This window comes from Stegostoma tigrinum, chromosome 18 (assembly GCF_030684315.1).
Source record: "Stegostoma tigrinum isolate sSteTig4 chromosome 18, sSteTig4.hap1, whole genome shotgun sequence".
In the NCBI taxonomy this organism is placed as follows: domain Eukaryota; kingdom Metazoa; phylum Chordata; class Chondrichthyes; order Orectolobiformes; family Stegostomatidae; genus Stegostoma; species Stegostoma tigrinum.
Window position 1 is genome coordinate 47287873 of NC_081371.1, and position 25518 is coordinate 47313390.

General features: G+C 42.7%; 1 protein-coding gene across 10 annotated transcripts in view; it reads left to right on the plus strand.

Annotated features, from left to right (window-relative positions):
• LOC125460724 (EF-hand calcium-binding domain-containing protein 4B) overlaps positions 1 to 25518 on the plus strand; it is a 129335-nt gene that overhangs the window by 42744 nt on the left and 61073 nt on the right. For 4 of the 10 annotated variants that reach the window (XM_059652507.1, XM_059652509.1, XM_059652510.1 and 1 more), the window contains exon 2: positions 17210 to 17519. The exons of 1 other annotated variant lie outside the window; for it this stretch is intronic. In XM_059652507.1, coding sequence (XP_059508490.1) covers positions 17301 to 17519 — 219 coding nt within the window. In that variant the 5' untranslated portion in view covers positions 17210 to 17300. Of the gene's footprint in view, positions 1 to 12556; positions 12686 to 13925; positions 14397 to 17209; positions 17520 to 25518 lie in introns of those variants that run through there. 5 more of the 10 variants (XM_048548504.2, XM_048548506.2, XM_048548503.2 and 2 more) reach the window with 4 other exon arrangements.

Here is a 25518-nt window from a genome sequence, read left to right on the forward strand (position 1 = left end):
CTACCGCCCACCTCGATCATGACCCTACACCCGAGCAGCAAACCATCATCTCCAACACCATTCATGACCTCATCACCTCAGGGGACCTCCCACCCACAGCCTCCAACCTCATTGTTCCCCAACCCCACACGGCCCGTTTCTATCTCCTTCCCAAAATCCACAAACCTGCCTGCCCTGGTCGACCCATCGTCTCAGCCTGCTCCTGCCCACCGAACTCATCTCCACCTATCTGGACTCCATTTTCTCCCCTTTGGTCCAGGAACTCCCTACCTACGTCCCTGACACCACCCACGCCCTCCACCTCCTCCAGGACTTCCAATTCCCTGGCCCCCAACACTTCATTTTCACAATGGACGTCCAGTCCCTATACACCTGCATTCCGCATGCAGATGGCCTCAAGGCCCTCCGCTTCTTCCTGTCCCGCAGGCCCGACCAGTCCCCCTCCACTGACACCCTCATCTGCCTAGCCGAACTCGTCCTTACCCTCAACAACTTCTCTTTCGATTCCTCCCACTTCCTACAGACTAAGGGGGTGGCCATGGGCACCCGCATGGGCCCCAGCTATGCCTGCCTCTTTGTAGGTTACGTGGAACAGTCCCTCTTCCGCACCTACACAGGCCCCAAACCCCACCTCTTCCTCCGTTACATTGATGACTGTATCAGCGCCGCCTCTTGCTCCCCAGAGGAGCTTGAACAGTTCATCCACTTCACCAACACCTTCCACCCCAACCTCAAGTTCACCTGGGCCATCTCTAGCACATCCCTCACCTTCCTGGATCTCTCAGTCTCCATCTCAGGCAACCAGCTTGTAACTGATGTCCATTTCAAGCCCACCAACTCCCACAGCTACCTAGAATACACCTCCTCCCACCCACCCTCCTGCAAAAATTCCATCCCCTATTCCCAATTCCTCCGCCTCCGCCGCATCTGCTCCCACGATGAGACATTCCACTCCTGCACATCCCAGATGTCCAAGTTCTTCAAGGACCGCAACTTTCCCCCCACAGTGGTCGAGAACGCCCTTGACCGCGTCTCCCGCATTTCCCGCAACACATCCCTCACACCCCGCCCCCAACACAACCGCCCAAAGAGGATCCCCCTCGTTCTCACACACCACCCCACCAACCTCCGGATACAACGCATCATCCTCCGACACTTCCGCCATCTACAATCCGACCCCACCACCCAAGACATTTTTCCATCCCCTCCCCTGTCTGCTTTCCGGAGAGACCACTCTCTCCGTGACTCCCTTGTTCGCTCCACACTGCCCTCCAACCCCACCACACCCGGCACCTTCCCCTGCAAGTGCAGGAAATGCTACACTTGCCCCCACACCTCCTCCCTCACCCCTATCCCAGGCCCCAAGATGGCATTCCACATTAAGCAGAGGTTCAACTGCACATCTGCCAATGTGGTATACTGCATCCACTGTACCCGGTGTGGCTCCCTCTACATTGGGGAAACCAAGCGGAGGCTTGGGGACCGCTTTGCAGAACACCTCCGCTCGGTTCGCAATAAACAACTGCACCTCCCAGTCGCAAACCATTTCCACTCCCCCTCCCATTCTTTAGACGACATGTCCATCATGGGCCTCCTGCAGTGCCACAATGATGCCACCCGAAGGTTGCAGGAACAGCAACTCATATTCCGCTTGGGAACCCTGCAGCCCAATGGTATCAATGTGGACTTCACCAGCTTCAAAATCTCCCCTTCCCCCACCGCATCCCAAAACCAACCCAGTTCGTCCCCTCCCCCCACTGCACCACACAACCAGCCCAGCTCTTCCCCTCCACCCACTGCATCCCAAAACCAGCCCAGCCTGTCTCTGCCTCCCTAACCTGTTCTTCCTCTCACCCATCCCTTCCTCCCACCCCAAGCCGCACCTCCATCTCCTACCTACTAACCTCATCCCACCTCCTTGACCTGTCCGTCTTCCCTGGACTGACCTATCCCCTCCCTAACTCCCCACCTATACTCTCCTCTCCACCTATCTTCTTTACTCTCCATCTTCGGTCCGCCTCCCCCTCTCTCCCTATTTATTCCAGTTCCCTCTCCCCATGCCCCTCTCTGATGAAGGGTCTAGGCCCGAAACATCAGCTTTTGTGCTCCTGAGATGCTGCTTGGCCTGCTGTGTTCATCCAGCCTCACATTTTATTATCTTGGATTCTCCAGCATCTGCAGTTCCCATTATCACTGATACCTTTCTATCTATCTATCTTTGCATCATTCGTAGCGAATTTAGTAACCATACTCCCTTAGTGCCTTCGTCTAAATCATTTCAAAGTGACTTTGTGAAAAATAGAGGTCTCAGCACTGATCCTTATGGTATGCCACTTATTACATGTTGCCAACCAAAGAAAGACCTACTTTTGCCTACTCTCTGTTTCAAATGTCCTATCCATGCCCAAATGTTACCCCCGTACCATGAGCATTTATTTTTTTCCCCCTCTAAGGCACTCACCATCCTGACTTGGAAATATGTTGCTGTCCCTTCACTGTTTCTGGATTAAAATCCTGGAATTCCCTCCCTAACGGCATTGTGGGTCTACCCACAGCAGGTGAACTGCAACAGTTCAAGACGGCAGCTCATCACCACCTTCTCAAGGGCAACGAGGGATGGGCAGTAAGTGTTGGCCAGCCAGCAATTCTCACAACCCCCAATAGAATAAAAAATAGCCTTTGATGTTTCATCTAATGGAATGCATTCCAGAAATCTGGATATTAATAATATCTGAAAATATTATAATGAATAAATAATATATTATAATGGATATATATAATATATCCATTAGTTCTCCCTTATACAATACTTCCTCAAAGAATCCCAATGAATTGGTTAAAATGATTTATTCTCAAAACCATATTGACCCTGCCTATTATCTTGAATATTGCTAAATTTCCTGCTTATAGCTTTTTTTAGAAAATAGCTTCTCGCATCTTCTCAATGACAGATCTTAAGCTAACTGGCCTGTGGTTTCCTGATTTCTGTCTCCTTCCTTTTTTGTATAAAGGGGTCACATTTGCCAATCTCCAAACAAGTGGAAACTTCCCTCAATCTAGAGAGTTCAGGAAAATTAGAATAAAAGCATCAATTATCTCACTAGCCATTTTTTTTAAGACTCTAGGATGAAGTCCATTAGAACCTGGATTATGTCAACATGCAACTGCAACCATTTTCTCGGCACCATTGAACAAAGAACAGTCCAGAGATAATAGGAACTGCAGATGCTGGAGAATCCGAGATAACAAGGTGTAGAGCTGGATGAACACAGCAGGCCAAGCAGCATCTTCGAAGCACAAATAGACGCTTCGGGCTTAGACCCTTCATCTTAGGCCTGAAACATCTTCTTTTCTGCTCCTAAGGTGTTGCTTGGCCTGCTGTGTTCATCCAGCTCTACACTTTGTTATCAGAGAAGAGTGCAGCACAGGAACAGGCCCATCAGCCCACCTAGACTGCACCAACACATAACACCTTTGTAAACTAAAAACGTTTTCCCTCTAAGCTGTCCATATCTCTCTATTTCTTGCCAATTCATGTATCTATCAAGATGACTTAAATATTGTTAATGTATCTGCTTCTACCACAGCGTCAATTCATGTATTTATCAAGATGACTTAAATATCGTTAATGTATCTGCTTCTACCACAGCGTCTGACAGCTCATTCTAGGTATTAGCACCCTCTGTAAAAATAAAACTGCCTTTCACATCCTCTTTGACCTCAACCCTTTTTACCTTAAACCTATGGCCCTAGTAATTGACATTTCTGCCCTGGAAAAAAGGACTTTGACAATCTACTGTATCCATGACTTCAGTTGTGTTACTGACAGAAGCATTTACTTGAAACGTAGAAGGGGACCAAGGTAGACTTTGAGGAACATCAGATGTAGCTGTAGAAGCTGAAAGAGAAACCAAAGTGGGTAAACTTATGGTTATGATTGGACAAGACTGTATGAGAAGACTGAAGGCCCACTCACAAGGATGATAGTGAAGACACATTGAAAGAGGGTATTGTAGTTAACTGTCATAAAGGCTGTAGACAAGTCAAGAGGATAGGGATCTGTACATACATATGTTTATCACAGCTGCATAGAATGTATTTTTTGACTTTGATAAAAGTCACCACTCCATGATAGGGGTGAAAATCTGATTGGAGAATTAATGCAGAATTAATTAAATTTAACATGGATTTGAGACACACCAACATGTTGAGGTAGTGAGACAGCAGTACTAAAAAGAGAGCAGAACATATCCTTGTGTTTAAAGCTCAGACTGCTAGAAATTAGTGTTGCAAGCTGAAAAATTCCTCTGTTGGGCACCTTGTATAAATTGACACTGTTTTTGGAGGTCAATGAGAATCAACATAGTATATACCATGAGCAATACTACAGCCAAGCTAAATTCCTTCCTCCAGAGATTGTCCCATTCTTGCCGAAGGCACCGAATAGTGATCAAATTTCAGAAACCCACAATAAATATTTTTCCTCTGTTATCCCAAGGAATTGGAGGCAAATTACAGTGGTGACCAGCTGATTCAGGACACCGATCCATGCCTCAACTTACTTAGTTGCGGGCGGCATGGTGGCTCAGTGGTTAGCACTGCAGCCTCACAGCGCCAGGGACCCAGGTTCAATTCCAGCCTCGGGTGACTGTCTGTGTGGAGTTTGCATATTCTCCCCGTGTCTGCGTGGGTTTCCTCCAGGTGCTCCAGTTTCCTCCCACAGTCCAAAGATGTGCAGGCTAGGTGGATTGGCCAAGCTAAATTGCCTGTAGTGTTCAGGGGTGTGTGGGTTATAGGGGGATGGGTCTGGGTGGGATGCTTCAAGTGGCGGTGTGGACTTGTTGGGCCGAAGGGCCTGTTCCCACACTGTAGGAAATCTAATCTAATCTAATCTTAGGTCATCAAAAAAGTAGAACAACATTCTTTCCAAAGCTTCTGAGTGCTGTTATATTAACTGCCCCAGTAAAATTGTTAGAATACTACCAATTCTGAATAATTCTAAAATTGCTTCATTCCTACCTGGTTATGGAAGATTTGCCCATAAATAAACTATCAGTTTAACAAATATATCTAATTTATTTCATGTGTATAAGTGAAATATAATTTGTGCCAGAAACACAACTGCCACCACTACAAATTCTCCAGTGGAATAATAGTGTACAAAACATCTGCACTTGTGGTTTCTACTATTTAGCATATGAATCTGCAAACCCCTCAAGTACTTTATAGATAGAACATTACAGCACAGTACAGGCCCTTCGGCCCTCGATGTTGTGCCGACCTGTCATACCAATCTCAAGCCCATCTAACCTACACTATTCCATGTACGTCCATATGCTTATCCAATGACGACTTAAATGTCCCTAAAGTTGGCGAATCTACTACTGTTGCAGGCAAAGCGTTCCATTCTCTTACTACTCTCTGAGTAAAGAAACTACCTCTGACATCTGTCCTATATCTTTCACCCCTCAATTTAAAGCTATGCCCCCTCGTGCTCGCCGTCACCATCCTCGGAAAAAGGCTCTCCTTATCCACCTGTCTAACCCTCTGATTATTTTATATGTTTCCAACCTGTACCTCTCACCTATAACATACAACTATGACTTTCTGCAGGTATCTGCAATCAAAATTTCTTGACTAGGTTCCAAATTGTATTTACCTAGTATATTTAGTAGAGTGTAACAACCCAGGGAACAGGGGATTGAACAGGAGTTGTAACAGGGTTGAAAATGCTGAATATGAGGTCATCTTTCAGTGTAAGAGCATGGTGAATATGGAGGAGTGAAAAGGAATGTAAAGCAATGTAGTGAATTATTAAATTTCAGGACAGAGGAAAGTATGGAAAACAGTACATCAGAGTTGGAAGAGTGGAGGCTAAACATTGGTTATAGAGTGAGGAGGATGTTAGGTAAAGTGAATAGTATGTGAATGTGTACAAGAATACTGAAATTAATTTTTGAAGGATCTTGGATGAAGTGCAGGAATCATTTGTTGTGTGCTTGATTTTTAACTCACTAAAGTTAAAATCGGACTGGGATGAATCATGAGCAGGATCTTGGGAGGATGTTAGCAAAGTTGATTCAAAGATGACAAAGTATTTTAACAGTGTTTAGGCACAGACAAAGACAGGCAGTTTCATAGAATTAAGAATTTTCTTGGTAATGAAAATAATGTTGTGTTGACTGCCCTGATATTTCCATTATTTTTTGTAAGAAATATCCAGATTATGGAGTTGGTATGCTTGCTTACACATTATAAACAACCAGGATATGCAATTGCCTGAAATAGTGTTAAATAAGATTGATTAAGTTGTTTAAAAACAAAATAACTGTGGATGCAAGACATCAGGAACAAAAGCGGAGGTTGCTGGAGGGGCTCAGCGGGTCTGGCAGCATCTGTGAGGAAAGGATCAGAGTTAACGTTTCTGTGGAAGTGTCACCAGACCCGAGGCGTTGGCTGTGACTTTTTTCTTCACGGATGCTGCCGGATCTGCTGGGCTTTTCCAGCAACTTCTGTTTCAATTAAGTTGTTCTCCATCTTATTGTAATAGTTCATGACATTATTGACTCCGCACTGATACTGTCCCAAATCACACACATTGAGTGACATTGCATGTTCTTTTTATTTCAGTGAATTTAACAGACACTAAAAAATATCCTAACCACAATGTGTGTCATGGAGTAAATAATAGAAGATACAGAGAGCCGGCAGGGAATCCTATTTTCATCAGGATGCCAAAATGTTACAATGACCTGGGTTGCAATATACATGATGATGCCTAACTTCCATGTGTCAACTAATAGTTTTGCCATATTATTTGATGTTCTCTTATTGGCATTCAGTTCCAGAAACTGAATAGGTTTATATTTTGGTTTTAAGCCTATCTGACCCATAGGGACCTGTCTGTTGTTGTTAGTGTATGGCCTCTTGATCTGAATCCAAACTGATCAATTAATTTTTTTTTGCTATAAGGTTACATGACATTGAGACATATTCAGAACTCACACTTTTGTAGTTGGAGAATTAAATGTTTTATTCATATTATCAGTTAAAAACATCACTGAAAATATAATTGAAAAAGTAGTGCCATTTATTAACAGTGTGGTATGTTTTAGATGTTATCGTAATTAATAACAATCTACACGACACGAAGGTTGGAGGTGTCGTTGACAGGTTATTGTAGGCTGCAGCGGGACATTGACAGGATGCAGAGATGGGCTGAGAGGTGGCAGATGGAGTTCAACCTGGATAAATGCGAGGTGATGCATTTTGGAAGGTCGAATTTGAAAGCTGAGTACCGGATTAAAGATAGGATTCTTGGCAGTGTGGAGGAACAGAGGGATCTTGGTGTGCAGATACATAGATCCCTTAAAATGGCCACCCAAGTGGACAGGGTTGTTAAGAAAGCATATGGTGTGTTGGCTTTCAGTAACAGGGGGATTGAGTTTAAGAGTCGTGAGATCTTGTTGCAGCTCTATAAAACTTTGGTTAGACCGCACTTGGAATACTGCATCCAGTTCTGGTCGCCCTATTATAGGAAAGATGTGGATGCTTTGGAGAGGGTTCAGAGGACGTTTACCAGGATACTGCCTGGACTGGAGGGCTTATCTTATGAAGAGAGGTTGACTGAGCTCGGACTCTTTTCATTGGAGAAAAGGAGGAGGAGAGGGGACCAAATTGAGATATACAAGATAATGAGAGGCATAGATAGAGTTGATAGCCAGAGACTATTTCCCAGGGCAGAAAAGGCTAACACGAGGGGTCATAGTTTTAAGTTGGTTGGAGGAAAATATAGAGGGGATGTCAGAGGCGGGTTCTTTACACAGAGAGTTGTGAGAGCATGGAATGCGTTGCCAGCGGCAGTTGTGGAAGCAAGGTTAATGGGGACATTTAAGAGACTGCTGGACATGCATATGGTCACAGAAATTTGAGGGTGCATACATGAGGATCATTGGTCGGCACAACATCGTGGGCTGAAGGGCCTGTTCTGTGCTGTACTGTTCTATGTTCTATGTTCTATTACCCCAAAATGACTATAATTTTATTGAATTTTTTTCTCCTTTCCATTTCCTATTTACAGCTTTTTTTGGGATTTTACTTTTATCCACTGCAGTGAACTTCAATATAAAATATCTATTCAATTCAATAGCCATGTACTTGTTTTCCATTGTTTGTTTATTCTCCAGACTTATTTTCCATTGGACCAATGCTCACTTTGTTAACAATTGCCCATCTTTAAAAAATATCAATAGAAATTCTTAATATCACTGGTGTGACATGGTGGCTCAGTGATTAGAGATAACAAGGTGTAGAGCTGGATGAACACAGCAAGCCAAGCAGCATCAGAGGAGCAGGAAGGCTGATGTTTCAGGGCTGATTTTTTCTGAAGAAGGGTCTAGGCCCGAGACATCAGCCTTCCTGCTCCTCTGATGCTGCTGGGCCTGCTGTGTTCATCCAGCTCTACACCTTGCTGTCTCGGATTCTCCAGCATCTGCAGCTCCCATTATCTCTTGCCAATTCATTTTAGCCAGTTCTGTTTTCGTGTCCTCACAATTGCCTTTATTTAAGTTGAAACTACTAGTCGCAGACCCTGTTTTCACTCTCTCAAATAAACGTAAATATTCAGTCATATTGTAATCACCATGACTGAGAGTCACCTTCATTGCAAGGCCATTAATTAATTGAATCCTGTTTTGCACAATAGCTGTTCTATTGTAGTTCATTGTCTGGTCAGCAACGCTGTTTGCTGTGAGAGTCATATAGCACTGAAACAGGTCCTTCAGTCCAATTCACCCATGCCAATCAGGTTTTCCAAATAGAACTAATCCCACTTGTCCACATTTAGCCTATAACCCCGTAAACCTTTCCTGTCCATGTACCTGTCAAAATGTCTTAAATGTTGTAATTGTACCCACCTCTACCATTTCCTCTTGCAGCTTATGTCAAATCTTCTGTGTGAAAACATTGTCCTTCAGTTCCCTTTAAATTTTTCCACTCTCACCTTAAACCTGTGGCCTCTAGTTTTGGACTCCCCTACCCAGGAGCAAAGAACCTTGCTGTTCACTTTATCTATGGCCCTTATGTTTTATAAACCCCTATAAGGCCACCTCTCAGCCTCCTATGCTCTAGGGAGAAAAATCCCTGCCTACTCGGTCCCTCCTTATAACTCAAACCTTTCAGTCTCAGTAACATCCTGGTAAATATTTTTCGCACCCTTTCCAGTTTAATAACATCCTTCCTATAGCAGGGAGACCAGAACTGCATGCAGTACTTCAAGTGTTGCCTTACCATTGTCTTGTACAACTGCAGCATAATGTCCCAACTCCTATACTCAATGCTCTGACCAATGAAGACAAACATGCCAAATGCCTTCTTCGCCACCCTGTTTACCTGTGATGCTATTTTCAAGAAACTATGTATCTGCACACCTAGGTTTCTCTACTCATCAGCACTCCCCAGGGCTCCGGTTTGTCATACCAAAATGCAACACCTCACATTTATCTAAATTAAACTTGGTCTATCTTTCCTTGGTCCACTGGCCCAGATGATCAAAATCCCATTATACTCTTAGACAACCTTCTTCACTGTCAACTATACCACCAATTTTGGTGTCATCTACAAAATTACTAGCCATGACTCCTATGTTCTCATCCAAATTGTTTACGTAGATGACAAACATCTGTGGACCCAGCAGTGGTCCTTGTGGCACACTGCTGATCACAGGCCTTCAGTGTAAACAACAAACCTTTACCTCCACTTACTCTCTCCGACCATAAAGCCAATTTTGTAACCAATTGGCTAGCTCTCCCTGGATCCCATAGAGTCTAACCTTACTAACCAGTCTACTGTGCAGAACCTTGATGAAGGCTTTGCTAAAGACAGCGTCCAACACCCTGCCTTCATCTATCTTCTTTGTCACTTCGTCAAATGAACCTAATCAAACTTATAAATTAGTCCCAAATTAGTCCTTGGCTTTCCAATTACAATTAGATCCTTTCTCTGGGAATCGCCTCCAACAAGCTCCTCGTCACTAACATTACGTTCACTGGTCTGTAGTTCCTTGGCTTTTCCTTGCAGCCTTTCTTAAATAATGGCGCAACATTCGACTCTCTCCAGTCTTCTGGCACCTCACCCATGGCTGGAAATAATAAAATTTCTCCACTAGGTGCCCTGCAATTTCTTCCCTAGCCTCCCACAATATCCTGGGATACATTTGATCAGTTCCTGGGGATGAATTTCTGGTAAACGTTTCATGAACTCCTAGACTATTCTTATTCATCTGACAGTGTATGTATGTAATCCCCTGTAGCTATTGCTTCACCTTTCTGACAACCTCTTGCTATTTCTTTGTCATGCTTCATTCTAGTATGTGGCTAGTGTTAGGGGATTGGCACAGCCCTCATAAGTGATTTCTTGGTTTCATTGTTTCTCATCCTAACCACCCTGGTCAACCCTCTCTATTGTGCTTGTACCATCATTTGTTAACCTCCATCGTTTCCTATTTTCTTTTCCTTCCTAAATGCTCAATACCTTCCAACATTCAGGTCCCAATCTATGTGACCCTGTGGCTGTATCTCTGTAATGCCTGTCAAATTGTATTTAACTTATTTCTATTTGCATTCTCAGTTCATCTGTTTTCTTCTGAATACTTCTGGCATTCAGATACAGAGCCTTATGTTTTATATCAGTATTATTTTTGTTAATGCTAGTCTTATCTGCTGACTTACTCTTAGTTATACAATCTCTATCACTTACTGTCACAGTCTGTTTATTATTTTCAGCCTTAATACCATTGTCTCCTGTCTTGTCTCTGCTCTTGCCACATTTTTCCAAATTTTCTCCCTGGTTACCATGAATTAGATTAAAATCTTCTCTCTTTCTCTACTCAGGAGCTGGTCCCAGCACAGTTCAGGTGAAAAACAGTACAGATTCCACTTTCCACAGTACTGGTACTATCATTCGTGAACAGGAACCCATTTCTCCCACACCAGTCTTTGAGCTATTCCGTCATCTCTGTAATATGATTTTCCCTGTGCTTCATGCCTCAGATAATAATCTAGAGATTATCACCTTGTAGTTTGATGCCCAGCTCCTTATGCTGACTGTGCACATCTTTTTTGCTTGTTTTATCTATGTCCTTGGCATCTACATTGTTCATGCTATTTGGATTTTCCACATCCCAATACAAGCTCATCTCCAGCCCTGAGCAGATGTCCTTAACCTTAGGACTGGACAAACAACACCACCTTCTAGATCTTTGCTACAAAGTCTGGTTTTAATCCCCCTCATTATACTACCACTATATTCCTTTATGCTGCCTTCACTTGAATGCTTTCGTGCATCATAGTGTCATAGTCAAGTAATTCTTTCACTCTGCAGACCAAAGTCTCATCCAGACAAGCTGAGAGAACCTGAAGTCTGTTGGACAATTGCAAAAGCTGATTCTTCTCTGCCAGGGTTCCCTTATCTTCCTCACTTGCAGTCATGCTCACTTGACCTGTCCCTCACTACAGACTGTTTTAGAAGACCCAATTGTAAGGAGCATGACTGTCTCCTGGTACAAGCCATTCAGGTAACTGTCCCCACATGCCACAGTGCCTGCAGCTTGGCCACCAGCTCATAAACTCTGAGCTGAAGTTACTCTCACTGCAAACACTTGTCAGAGATATGTTTAACTTGAGTCACATTGGCATCCTGGAGCTCCACACACATGCTGTAACTGTGCTACATCTCCTGTCCTGCCATCCTTCTCATTTATTAATTGACTGCCTAATTATTTTACGTAATTATTTACCATTTTATGTACAGGTAGCTCCTATTTATTGTTGGCCAAATTAAAATCATTTTGTTTTAACATTGTTAATTCTTTGAAGCCAATTTATATAAATGTTTTCCACCTTCACCGTGATTTATGTCAAACATCTCCTGCCTTACTATAAAGTCAATAGTCCTTTCTTCTATTAGACTTCCTTCTATTCAACATCTCAATTCTCGCGTTGTCTCTAATTCTGGTTTCACGACATTTCCCAACTCAAGCAAAACTATTTTTGAGATGAGAGGAGAACATTTTAAAAAGGACATGAGGGGCAACTTTTTTTACATACAGCATGTGGAATGGACTTCCAGAGGAAGTGGTGAATGCAGGTACAGTTACAATGTTTAAAAGACATTTGGATAAGTAGATGAATAGGAAAGCTTTGGCGGGGATATGGGCCAAACACAGGCAAGTGGGACTAGTTTAGTTGGGAACATGGTCAGCATGGACCCGTTGGACCAAAGGGTCTGTTTCCGTGTTGTATGACTGTATGATTGCTCCTATAAATCACCCACTGTGAAGGGTAATTACCACAAACGTTTTATTAACCGGCACCAATGGAAGCAGGAATGCGCTGATTGATCAAATATTCTGGGTAATCAAGAGGTCCATATAAACAATGTAAAAAACATACACTAAGTCATAGAAATATAATACAGGGCATGTACACATCACTGTTATATGTTACTGACAGTGTAAATCACTTAAATAATAAAGCAACTTTGCCTTAAAATAAAACAGAGAGCCGCTTACGCACACGTTCAAATGACTTCTCAGATGTCATGGAAGATGGTGGAATTTGAGGAGAAACTGACTCAAAATGGAATCAACTGTTGATATTTCTTGCGGGCAGTAGTTTAAAACGTTGAGGTAAATAAATGAACAAGCCTGTAATAATCGGAAAGAATAAACTTTGCGGTATTTGAGTTAAGTAATTTTTGCCAGTTTATCAAAAGTGCCGATTCATAAGGGACCAGTTCAGACAAAGTTTGCTACACCATATTGTTAGAAGTGCTCCAGTTCCATTGACATGCTCGCTCCCTCTTTTTACTGACCAGTTCTGAGGTCCTTCTGCTGATTCTACCTTGTTGAGTCCTGCCACTTGGTTCCCTTCTCAAATGGGGTTCTAGAGTGAAATCTTCAGACCTCTGCCGGTGCCATTATGTAGGAGGCAGCTAAATGGAGTCCAAGTTGCTTGTCACCATCTTGTGAGATAAATACCTGCCACTGCTCACTGCGTTGTATAAGCCATCTGGTAGATTTGCTGACACCATCCACCTTCCTGGTCAGGGTTACAGCACCATAGAATCATACACTACAGAAGAGGCCCTTCAGCCCATCATGTCAGTACTGCCAAAAGTACGCTGCTACCGATACTAGTCCCACTTACACCACACTAGGCCCATAGCTTTGATTGCTTTGTTCATCCATGTATTTTGTTTAAAGGTTGTGAGGTTACCCACCTCAACTACCCTCCCATGGATCCTCCACCGTCGTATGGATGAAAATGTTTATCCTCAAATCTAGTAGGTCTACGGGGTTTTGTGTGAAAGAGGAAAGCCACCTAGTGCAATGAGAAGAGGTTCCTGAATTAAATATGATGCGGTTTATTGCCTGACAGTAACTAGGTATGAGTTAGCCCCGATGTGATAGACATTGTTAAAGAGGCCATGAGGAAGACATGTGTGGTAAGTCTCAGCCCCTTTGAGTGCCCGTTTTCTCCCACATTGTCTGACACCTTCATTGGGGCACTCCTCAGCATTAACCTATTCAGATCCTGACACCCTTACACAAAACCAGCCAGAGACACATATCCTGTGAATAAATAACAAATAAAAATCTACTGGCGTGCTTTTGTGATTTTTTTGTAAAAATTGATTTAACCATTGGCGATAATTCAGCAATGGGTAGGGTTTTGTTAGTTTAGGGAGGAACACCGCGGTTCTAAGTTCAGACCATCTGTTAGAAACTCCACCGGCTGGTCAGGTTTAGAAAGCAGGAACTGTGTTACCTTGGTGACAGTGTGCCCTTTCCAGTAATCCAATTGTATATGCTTACATTGTGCAAATGTTTACCCTGTTAGAAAGAATTAGGTGGGATTACAATGGATTTGTGACTAACCCATTTGCAGAATACTATTCCAACAGGCATAATGCAGAAAGAACAAACAGGATATAGTTTATCTCCCTGGAATTTGTTTTAATATTAGAGCAAACAGAACAATAACGTTACATTAAAATGCTCTTTTACCACAAGAGCCTCAGGTATCATAAACTGAAAACCTGATGCTAGAGGAATGATATCTGATTTCTCTTCCTTATCATGTGAACAGAACGGCATCAATTAGGGCAGATAATATTGGATTTTTCTGTTCCTTTGAAGAGTGTTGCTTGAGCTACATAAGCCTAGCAAATGTACACGACATCTGATGGTATGCATAAAGTCACAGAATTTTCGGAAACATTCAGACATTATGTTTGTTCTTGTTTTCTCAAAAAGCAACTCGCATTTCTTAGGTTCTTCCACTGAATTTATTTTCTCATTCCTTTTGGAAGCTCACGTGGATTGTTTCTCCTTCAAGGTAAGTCATCTCGTGTTCTGGGAGCCTCTTACTTCTCTGATTTTAATGGCTGTTAGTGTACACTTCTCGTTGCTAACTCACCAAACAGCAGAAATTGTTTCTGACTGATTTTCCTTCTCAGTATTGGACACCTCTGTCATATCTCTGATCTTCGTTTTTGTTTTGTCTCTTTATTTCCTCTTATTGTTCTTATTAAGAAAACCTAGTGATTCTAAGCATCACCTCAGAGAATCTCTTCTTGACTTTCTCCATAGACTTGAGTTGCAATAGAAATATGTACTTTGAAACACTAGATAGATACCTGGACTGAGCAGGTTGTCTTATGAGGAGGGCTTGGACAGGCTGGGATTGTTTTCTCTGGAGTTTAGAAAAGTGAGGGTGACTTGCTTGAAGGGCGTAAGGATCTTGAGTAGTCTTGGCAAGGCGCAGGTGGAAAGGATGTAACCTCTTGCAGGGGAGCCCAGAACAAAGGGGAACACAGTTTTACAATTCAGGGTTCCTCTTTTTGGTCAAAGATGAGGAGAATTTTTTTTTCTCTCAGGAGGTTGTGCGACATTGGAATTCTCACCCTCAAGGCGGTTGTTAAATATTTTTAAAGCAATGGCAGCTATACTCTCATTAGACAGTGAAATCAAAGATTATTGGACTAGAGGGTAGGCCTAGTGGTACTATCACTAGACTATAAATCCAAAAGCCCCACTAATGTTCTGGGGACTCGGGTTTTAATCATGCCACGGCAGAGGGTGGCGTTTGAATTCAATTTAAAAGATCTGGAATTAAGAGTCTAATGATGACTGCAGTGGGCAGTGACCTGCCTGCCCTGGTCAACCCATTGTCTCCACCTGCTCCTGCCCCACCGAACTCATCTCCACCTATCTGGATTCCATTTTCTCCCCCTTGCCTCAGGAACTCCCTACCTACATCCGTGACACCACCCATGCTCCCCACCTCCTCCAGAACTTCCAATTCCCCTGTCACCAACACCTCATTTTCACTCTGGACGTCCAGTCCCTCTACACCTGCATTCCCCATGCAGATGGCCTAAAAGCCCTCCGCTTCTTCCTGCCCTGCAGGCCCGACAAGTCCCCCTCCACTGACACCCTCATCCGCCTAGCCAAACTCGTCCTCACCCTCAACAACGTCTCCTTTAATTCCTCCCACTTCTGACAGACAAGGGGGGTGGCCATGTGTACCTGCATGGGCCCAAGCAATGCCTGCCTCTTTGTACGGTATGTGGAACAATCCCTCTTCCAAAACTACACTGGCCCTATCTTCCTCCATTACATTGATGACTGTATCGGCACCGCCTCATGTTCCCATGAGGAGCTCAAACAGTTCATCCACTTCACTAACACCTTCCATCCCAACCTTAAGTTTACCTGGACCATCTCTGACACCTCTTTCTCCTTCCTTGACCTCTCTGTCTCCATCTCTGGCATCCACCTGGAAACTGATATCCATTTTAAGCCTACCGACTCCCACAGCTACCTAAAATATTCCTCCTCTCACCCACCTTTCTGTAAAAAAGCCATCCCCTATTCCCAATTCCTTCACCTTGCTGCTTCTGCTCCCAAGATGAGATGTTCCACACCTGAACTTCCCAGATGTCCTTTTTTTTCAAAAACCGCAATTTCTCCTCCACAGTGATTGAAAATGCCCTCGACCGTGTCTCCCGCCTTTCCCGCAACTCATCCCTCATACCCTCTATCTGCAATAATAAACAAAATAGAATCCCCCTAGTCCTCACGTACCACCCCACCAACCTCCAAATCCAATGCATCATCTTCCAACACTTCAGCCATCTACAATCCGACCCCACCATTTTTCCCTCCCCACCCTTATGTGCTTTCCGGAGGGACCACTCTCTCCATGTCTCCCTTGTCCACTGCACACTCCCCTCCAGCCCCACCACCCCCGGCACTTTTCCCTGCAACCGAAGCAAGTGCTACCCCTGCCCTCACACCTCCCCCCTCACCCCCATCCCAGGCCGTAGAACCTGCACATCTGTTAATGTGGTATATTGTATCTGCTGCTCCCGTTGTGGCCTCCTCTACATTGGGGAAACCAAGCAGAGGCTTGGGGCCCGCTTTGCGGAACATCTCCGCTCGGTTCGCAATAAACAACTACACCTCCCAGTCGCGAATCATTTCAAACCTTCCCCCCTTCCCCCAACTCCTCGGACGACATGTCCATCCTGGGCCTCCTGCATTGCCGCAATGACGCCACCCGAAAGATACAGGAACAGCATCTCATATTTCGCTTGGGATCTCAGCAGCCCAAGGGTATCAATGCGGATTTCACAATCTTCAAAATCTCCCCTCCCCCGACCATATGCCAAAACCAGCCCAGCTAGTCCCCACCTCCCTAACCATTCCTCCCACCTCAAGCCCCGCCCCCATCCCCTACCCACTAACCTCATCCTGCCCCCCCCCCCCGACCTGTCCGACCTCCCTGGACTGACCTATCCCCTCCCTAACTCCCGCCCCCCCTGCATTCACCTTCACTGGCTCTAACCCTGCCTCTTTAACCTGTCAGTCTCCGCTCACCCTATCTTTTCCTTTATCCATCTTCTATCCGCCTCCCCCTCTCTCCCTATTTATTTCTGAATCCTCTTCCCCTCCCCCATTTCTGAAGAAGGGTCCTGACCTGAAATGTCAGCCTTCCTGCTCCTCTGATGCTGCTTGGCCTGCTGTGTTCAAAGAACCATTTTGTGTTTGTTTGCTGCTCTTCAATATTTAGTTCGTACTGTAAGTCCAATTTATTGATAAAATAAAAGTTTTCTAAAAAAAACTTTATTCTTTCCCCCTTCCCAGGCACTACAGTTGAAAGAAAGAAGCCTTTGCTTGGTGGAGTATCCAAGACTAGAAAGAGCTTGATGTAGCCTGAAACTATTGGAAGCAAACTATGGAAGCTTTGGAAAAAGCACCCTTGGCAGAGATGGCAAGTAAAGACCAAAGGGAGGGGGGCAGTCATCTATCAGCACAGAGAGATTTGGTAATGTCTGACTGTAAAAACACCGAGATGCATAACCAGGGACATTTGGCTCTGCTGGAAAAATCCCGGGAGTTCTTCCAGATCTGTGACCGAGAAGAGAAAGGATTTATTAACCGAGCAGATATGCAGGTGAGGTTTTTGTGTCTCCTGGTCTTTACCTGGCAGGGAAGCAGGACCTTGCTGGTGATGCCTGGCTATTAGTGATGGTTTCTCTTCAGAGGCATTTACAGCTGTTTTGTACATTCGCAATCTTTGACAGAATCGTATTCAGGAACAGGAGAGGCCATGCAGCTCCTAAGAATGCATTCAGTTGGGATTGCAGCTGGCCTGTATAGAATCCCTAGAGTGGAGAAAGAGGCCATTTGGCCCATTGAGTCTGCACTGACCATCTGAAGAGCATCCCACATAGACCCAATCTACTTTGCATTTCCCATGACCAATCCACCTAACCTGCACATCTTTGGACTGTGAGAAGAAACCGGAGCACCCAGTAGAAACCCAGGAGGAATGTATGTTAACTCTATATTTAATTTGCTTTTTTTCATTACACTTAATATGGATAACTATTGAGAATCAACCCCTGTGCCTTACCTCCACCTCAGCAGCTTTTTGGGAGACAGATTCAAATTTTCACTGTACCACTGTATGGTTAAGTACCCCCAACATCACCCGTCAATAACCTGGCATGAATTTGAAGGTTCCACACGTTAGTCCTAAACTCTCCTCACCTACCAGAGTAGTCACTTTCTCGCTATCATCCCTAATGAATCATTTAATCATCTTAAATATCTCAATTACACCCAACTTAAAGTATGTTAGTCTATACGATCAATCCATCCTGTTATCATTATGGCAAATTGAACCTGCACTTTGTTATACAGCAGAGGTTGACTCCTCCCACCCCATCTGAGAACTAAAACCGAAACATCCAAAGAGGAGTACCTCACTCTATAATCTGTAAAAGGAGTGTAAAAAGTGATGTAACCTGCCTTGCAGAAACTTCTATTGGTTAAATAAAATAAACCCCGATGCTTGCTTTAAAATCAACAAGTAACAATTTATTTATCTAACTCTAACAATGAACAAATTAACTAAACTATTAACAAACCAAACAAATCCCTTCTAACACCCAACTAATCCCGAATAAGGCAAGGTTCTAATGGTATGCTTTAAGTCCAACTTACATTAGAATTTAGTCTCTTAAAATTACAGCCAGGTTACGTGTCTTCCGGTATGTTCTGTGCCTTCTCTGTCAATTCTTCACTCAGGAACACCTTCTCTGTTGATTCTTCTGTCAGGAATATTGATTTGTTCTGCTGTTGGTACCATTGTAATTTAAATAGTGCTTTCTCTAAGATATAGAGGAGGCTGTGAGAGCCAGTGATTCTCTCTCTCGAGAGCTGAGAGAAGTTAGCTTTTGCAGATGGTAGCTAGCTCTGGGGCGTTGTCCAAATGTCCCCTTTTTTTTATACCCTTGATGGAATATCAATATTTCTTACAATGGGATTGGTCCAATGTTGTCAAAACCATCAGTTTTAGATGTAATGGCTTTTGGTATGGAAGTGCCTGGTTCAAATTGGGCTAAATTCAAAAACTTGTTGTCTTGGTAAAAACTGCTACTTGGCCTTCTAACTGTACAGCCTTTTAGAACATAGGATAGGTTCACGGGCAGAAAAAAAATAGAACATTACAGCACAGTACAGGCCCTTCGGCCCTCGATCTTGTGCCGACCTGTCATACCGATCTCAAGCCCATCTAACCTACACTATTCCACGTAAGTCCATATGCTTATCCAATGACTACTTAAATGTACCTAAAGTTGGCGAATCTACTACCGTTGCAGGCAAAGTGTTCCATTCCCTCTCTGAGTAAAGAAACTACCTCTGACATCTGTCCTATATCTTTCACCCCTCAATTTAAAGCTGTGCCCCCTCGTGCTTTCCGTCACCATCCAAGGAAAAAGGCTCTCCCTATCCACCCTATCTAATCCTCTGATTATTTTATATGTTTCAATTAAGTCACCTCTCAACCTTCTTCTCTCTAATGAAAACAGCCTCAAGTCCCTCAGCCTTTCCTCGTAAGACCTTCCCTCCAGACCAGGCAACATCCTAGTAAATCTCCTCTGCACCCTTTCCAAAGCTTCCCCACATCCTTCTTATAATGCGGTGACCAGAACTGTACACAATACTCCAAGTGCGGCCGCACCAGAGTTTTGTACAGCTTCGCCATAACCTCTTCGTTCCAGAACTCGATCCCTCTATTAATAAAAGCTAAAACACTGTATGCCCTGTACAGCCCTGTCAACCTGGGTGGCAACTTTCAAGGATCTGTGTACATGGACACTGAGATCTCTCTGCTCATCTACACTACTAAGAATCTTACCATTAGCCCTTTTGATACAAATGTTTCAATTTGGTGCTCTGAGTATTTGCAAACTTTCTTGCTCCTGTTCACAGACACCCATTTTAAATCTCTAAGCACAGAAAAAATGCATTATCTTTTAAAGGGACGATGCAATGTTCTCTCCCCAGCATTTTACAAACACCAAGTTCGAGCTACCTGCCCCCAATCCACAAGTACTCCACCCCACTTCGCAACACCTCCCTGCTTAAGAAAAAAATTAACCATCATTATGAAAAGATACCTTGTTTTTCTCCTTTAAAAGTTTGGCTCCATTATATCACTAGATCCATAGCTCATTAATCTAGAATTACACATTTTATACTAATTTTATTTATCTATATAAAACATTGAACACTACTGTTTCTATCTTCTTTAAACATTTTTCTTTTAAACTTGCGATAAAGCATCCACAATAATATTTTCACGGCCTGCAACATGAACAATCTGTAAATTAAATGCTTTTAATATGAGTGCCCAATGAAATAATCTGGTGTTCTTGTCCTAAATCTTTCAAAAATTGTCAAAGGATTGTGATCGGTATACACAATCATTTCTGATGTATTGTTTGCTATGTCAGCATTAAAATGTTGTTAAGGCTGACGTGGCAAACTCAATAACTCTTTCTCAATGGTTGAATTTTTTTTTTCTGGTGAATACTGAGATTTTTGAAAAGTAACTGATTGGCTTTTCAATTCCACAACCATCATTCTATAACAACGCAGCTCCAAAACCAACTTAGCTTGGGTCGATGGCAATTTTGAAGGGTTTCATAAACTTTGGCAGGGCTAAAACTGGTGCAGTGGTTAACACTGCTTTTAAATTCTCAAATGCCTCTTGGCGTTGTTCTGTCCATCGAGCTTTTGTGTTTTTTTTTAACAAATCTGTCAACAGTGCTACTATGCTACTAAAGTTTGGTACAAAATTTCCTGTGGAATCCACTCGATCCTAAAAATTGTAGTGTTTCCTTCTTTGAGGATGGTCTTGGAAATTGCTCAACGTCTTTTGTCTTCACGTTTCTCTGTGTCAACCATCTGTATCCAATGTTGTGCCCTAAGAATGTCACTTCTGCCTTCGCAAATTGTGTTTTTGCCAAGTTTATGATCAACTTTGCCTTCCGTAGTCTCTCAAGCAGCTCCATCAGATGCTCCATGTGATCTTCCCACAAATGACTAAAGATCACCAAGTCATCTACGTAGACGACACAATTAGCCAATCCTGCCACAACTCTGTTCTTAAGCCTTTGAAAAGTAGCTGCTGTGTTTTACTTTTCAAAGGGTACAGTCCATTTGGGGTTTCAAAAGCAGAAACTTCTTTTGCGCTCTCTGCCTAAAGTACTTACCATAACCGTGAAGTAAGACTGACTTTGTGATGTAAGTGGCTTGTTTTACTTTTTCCAAAACACTTCAGCAGCCATGGAATTGGGTATGGGTCAGAATTGATCACTGTGTGACCTTCCAATAATCTACGCAGAATTATTGAGTGCCATCAGGTTTGGGAACCAACATGATCAGTGAACTCTACTTGTTTTGACTTATCTCTATGATGTCTTCTTGGAGCATCACTTCCACTTCCTTCTAAACTTGCACTGCTTTGAGAGGATTAATCCTGTAGGAGTGTTGTTTTATTGGAACAGCATTCCCTGCAGCAACCTCATATACTATTGTGCTAGTGCTCCCCATTCTATTTCTACATAGCTTCTTGGAGCACTGTAACAAGTCTTTCAATTCAGTTCTGTGTTCCTTTGGACAAATAGCCACTACTCTATCCCATTCCTTAAGGACTTCTTCATTATTCAATTTATTCTGAGGCACATCAAAATCCAAATCATCTGGATTTGATTCATCACTCTGAGTGACAGTAACTAATACCTGTTTCTCTGGTTCCTTTTCCCTGTCATAGTAATGTTTCAGCATGTTCACATGATATACTTGATAATTGTTTTTTCCTATCCGGCATCTTTACAAGATAATTCACCTGATTTAATTTGCTCTCAATCTGATAGTGACCACTAAACCTTGCTTTGAAGGGATCTCCTACCACTGGTAACAGCACCAATACTTTATCCCCACGGGCAAACACATGAATTTCAGATTTCTTATCTGCTTCTGGCTTCATCAGGTACTGTGCCACCTTCAAATGTTGCCTAGCTAATCCACCTACTCTGTTTAATCGTTCTCTCACCTCAGATACATAATCCAATGGTGAGCTCTCTGACTTTGGACCTATCACCTTCTCCTTAAATAATTCTAAAGGCCCTTTCATTTCATGTCTGAATATCAATTCAAATGGAGTAAACTGAATTGATTCATTTGGAGCATCTCTAATAGCAAACAATATAAATGGGATACCTTTATCTCAATCATTTAGATAATCCTGGCAATAAGCCCTCAGCATTGTCTTTAGGTACTGATGCCACCTTTCCAATGCCCCCTGCGATTCGGGATGGTATGCACTTGATTTAAAGTGTTTGATGCCTAAACTGTTCATGACCTCATTAAATAATTTGGCAGTACAATTGGACCCTTGGTCTGACTGAACCTCCCTGGGTAATCCGTAATGGGTAAAGAAAACAAGCAACTCCTAAACAACTGTTTTTGCCTTGGCATTCCATAATGGAATTGCCTCTGGAATTGTTGTAGACACACCCGTTATAGTTAGCAAATACTGGTTCCCACTTTAGCTTTTAAGAGAGGGGACCTACACAATCAATTACAATCCCCGTGGAAGGTTCTTCAAATGTGGGAATTGGCATCAAAGGCGCTGGTTTTATTACTGCCTGTGGCTTTCCTACCATCTGACACTTGTGATAGGTACGGCAAAATTGAACCACAAGTTTGTAATCCAGGTCAATACAAATGCTTCTGTATTTTAACCTGAGTCTTCCTCACTCCTAGCTGACCTCCTACTGGTAATTTGTGCGTTACCCGCAATGCTTCCTGTCTGTATGTTACCGGTAACATAATCTGGCAAACTTCCACCCATTTCTCCTCTGCAGTAACCTGCCAAGGTCTCCATTTTCGCCTTAAGATTTTATTCTTAAGGTAATAGCATTGTGGAATGCACTCTAATTCCTTTTCCAAGTAGGCTTTATGATATGGATCCTTCATAGTCTTATCTTTTTGTTGTAACTCCACTAGTCTTTCAGAACTAAACACCTCTCAACTGAACACCTGATCCTCAACCTGCTTAGGTTTTTCCTTCACTATCTCATCAAACACAGTGTCAGCTAATTGGACCTCAACTCCTTTATTTTTCTCTTTTGTTTTCCCTTCTTATTTTAACTTATGACTGTCAACACATCGTCCTGAAAAGTTCCAAGGTACTTTTCTTTTATGTCCTCAGTTCCCTAGTTTTGTTTTGGCTTTTCCACCACAATGGGCATCACTCCCACCTGTGATCCAGCTATATCGTTTCCAAGAATAAACTGTATTCCTGGAATAGCCAATTTTTCCATCACTTCCACTATCACTTCCCAGCCTTGATTGGACTTTCTAGCCTTATATTACACAAGGGAACACTACCCCTCTCTCCATTTATTGCACAGGTTAACACACTCTCAGGCAATATTTCAGAAGGAGTGCAGATATTTTCATCTCTTACAGTTTGAGACAGACTAGCTCCTGTAGCTCTCAATAATTTAACTTCTTTATCTATTCCCCCTGTTCTACCTGAGTAAATCTTACCCACACAGGTGAAGCCTTTGACAAGATCGGGCACTATCTTACTATACAGCTCGTGACTAAGCTGTGCACTCTCCTGCAGCTCCTCGACTTCTTGTTGGATCTCCTTTACTACCTTAACTAATGCCACTGACTTGGCATCTTTTGCCACATTCTTTTTCCCAGTGCCTTTCTTGAACCACCAGCACTGTGTCTTTGTGTGTCTCACCCTATTGTAGTGAAAACACCTGAAGTCTTTCACCTCTTTTCCACCCTCTTGGGTTTCTTTTTTCACATGTGGTAAACTGTTGCCAGTGTGATCTATGTTTTGTTTTTCGTTGAAGGATCACCCCCTTTCCCAATTTCTGTCCCTCATGGAATGAAATTGTTGGTGGAAGCTAGATTTCGATTTACGCACTAATGCTTATTCATCCACCATCTCTGCAGCTCTTCTCGCTGTTTTAACTTTCTGTTGCTCGACATGAGTTCTTATCACTTCTGGAAGTGAGCTCTTAAACTCCTCCAGCAGAATAATATCTTAAAAGTGTCATAAGTCTTTTCTATCTTTAATGCTGTTATCCATCTATCGAAGTTGCTCTGTTCAATTCATTTAAACTCGATAATAGTCCGACCTAGCTCCTTTCTTACATTTCTGAACTGTTGTTTATATGCTTCTGGTACCAATTTGTAGGCACTCAAAATAGCCTGTTTTAATTTGTCATAATCTCCTGACACGTCCTCTGACAGCACCTCACCCACCCTTCCTACCAACTTGGTCTTCATTAACATTACTCACACAGTCTCTGGCCAGTCCGTCTGTTTAGCCAATTTCTCTGTAGGAAATAAACAAAGGCTTCTACACCTTTTTCATTGAACTTTGGTCATGTTGATAATGTTTGGACATATTTGCATATACCCCTGACACACTCGGCTACAATGAGTTGGCTCATCATCGCTTCTTTCTTGTACTTTTACTTCTGTCATTTGTAGTCTTTTTACTTCAAATTCCAGCTTTATCTTTTCCAATTCGAACATTCTTTTCTTTCTCTTCTGCCAGGGTTATCCTTTCTTTATCTTCAGCTAGGACTCTTCTTTCCCTTTCTTTGACCTCTAACTCCAGCCTTTTAAGTTCACTTTCGAACTCCAGTTGCCCCATTTGCAATTTAATTTTTTCTAACTCTGCTGCACTTGACTTTCGCTGATGTAACTAAGTACTTGGCTAACGCTGTGACAATGTTAACTTTCTCACTATTCCTAGTTAAACCCAGTTTTAGCCTGTCGCGAATTCTAAAAATGTCACCTTTTTCTGTCTTTCTTAACATTCTTTCTTAACATTAACACTCGTCCATCTTTGACTCCCCAAAACCTCTTTAGCAATGTTAAGAGCCATTTCCCCACTTTTGATGTAATCAACAAAAAGCAACCATAATTAAACAAACTATCCACTTCTCAAGTGTTATTTAAAGAGCTAGGCCACTAGTCCCCAAGTCTGTTGAAGTCTGCTGGGACCTTATGTACTCTACATTTGTTCCAATCTGTCCAGATCCTGGAGCACAAACCCCCTTGTAAAGCAAAGGTTGATTCCCCCCGATCCCTGCACTGAGAACTAAAGCCAAAACATCCAAACAGGAGCACCTCACCCTAAAATCTATAAAAGAGTGTGAAAAGTGCTGTAACCCTCCTTTCAGCAACTTTTAGTGGTTAAATAAAACAAATCCCTGACACTCACTCTAAAATCAACCAGCAACAAATCTAACAATGAACAAATTAGCTAAACTATTAACAAACTGAATAAATTTCTTCTAACTCCCACTGTTTCCGAATAAAGCAAGATTCTAATGGTATGCTGTTCCAATAAATGTCAGTCCCACTTATATAAAAAAGAGTTTAGTTTCTCAAAATTACATACAGGTTATGTGTCTCCTGGAATGTTCTGTACCTTCTCTGTCAATTCTTCTGTCAGGAACATTAACTAGTTGTGCAGTTGGTACTGTTGTAATTTAGATTGTGCTTTCTCCAAGATGTAGGTCAAGCTGTGAGAGCCAGTGATTCTGCCTTAAGAGCTG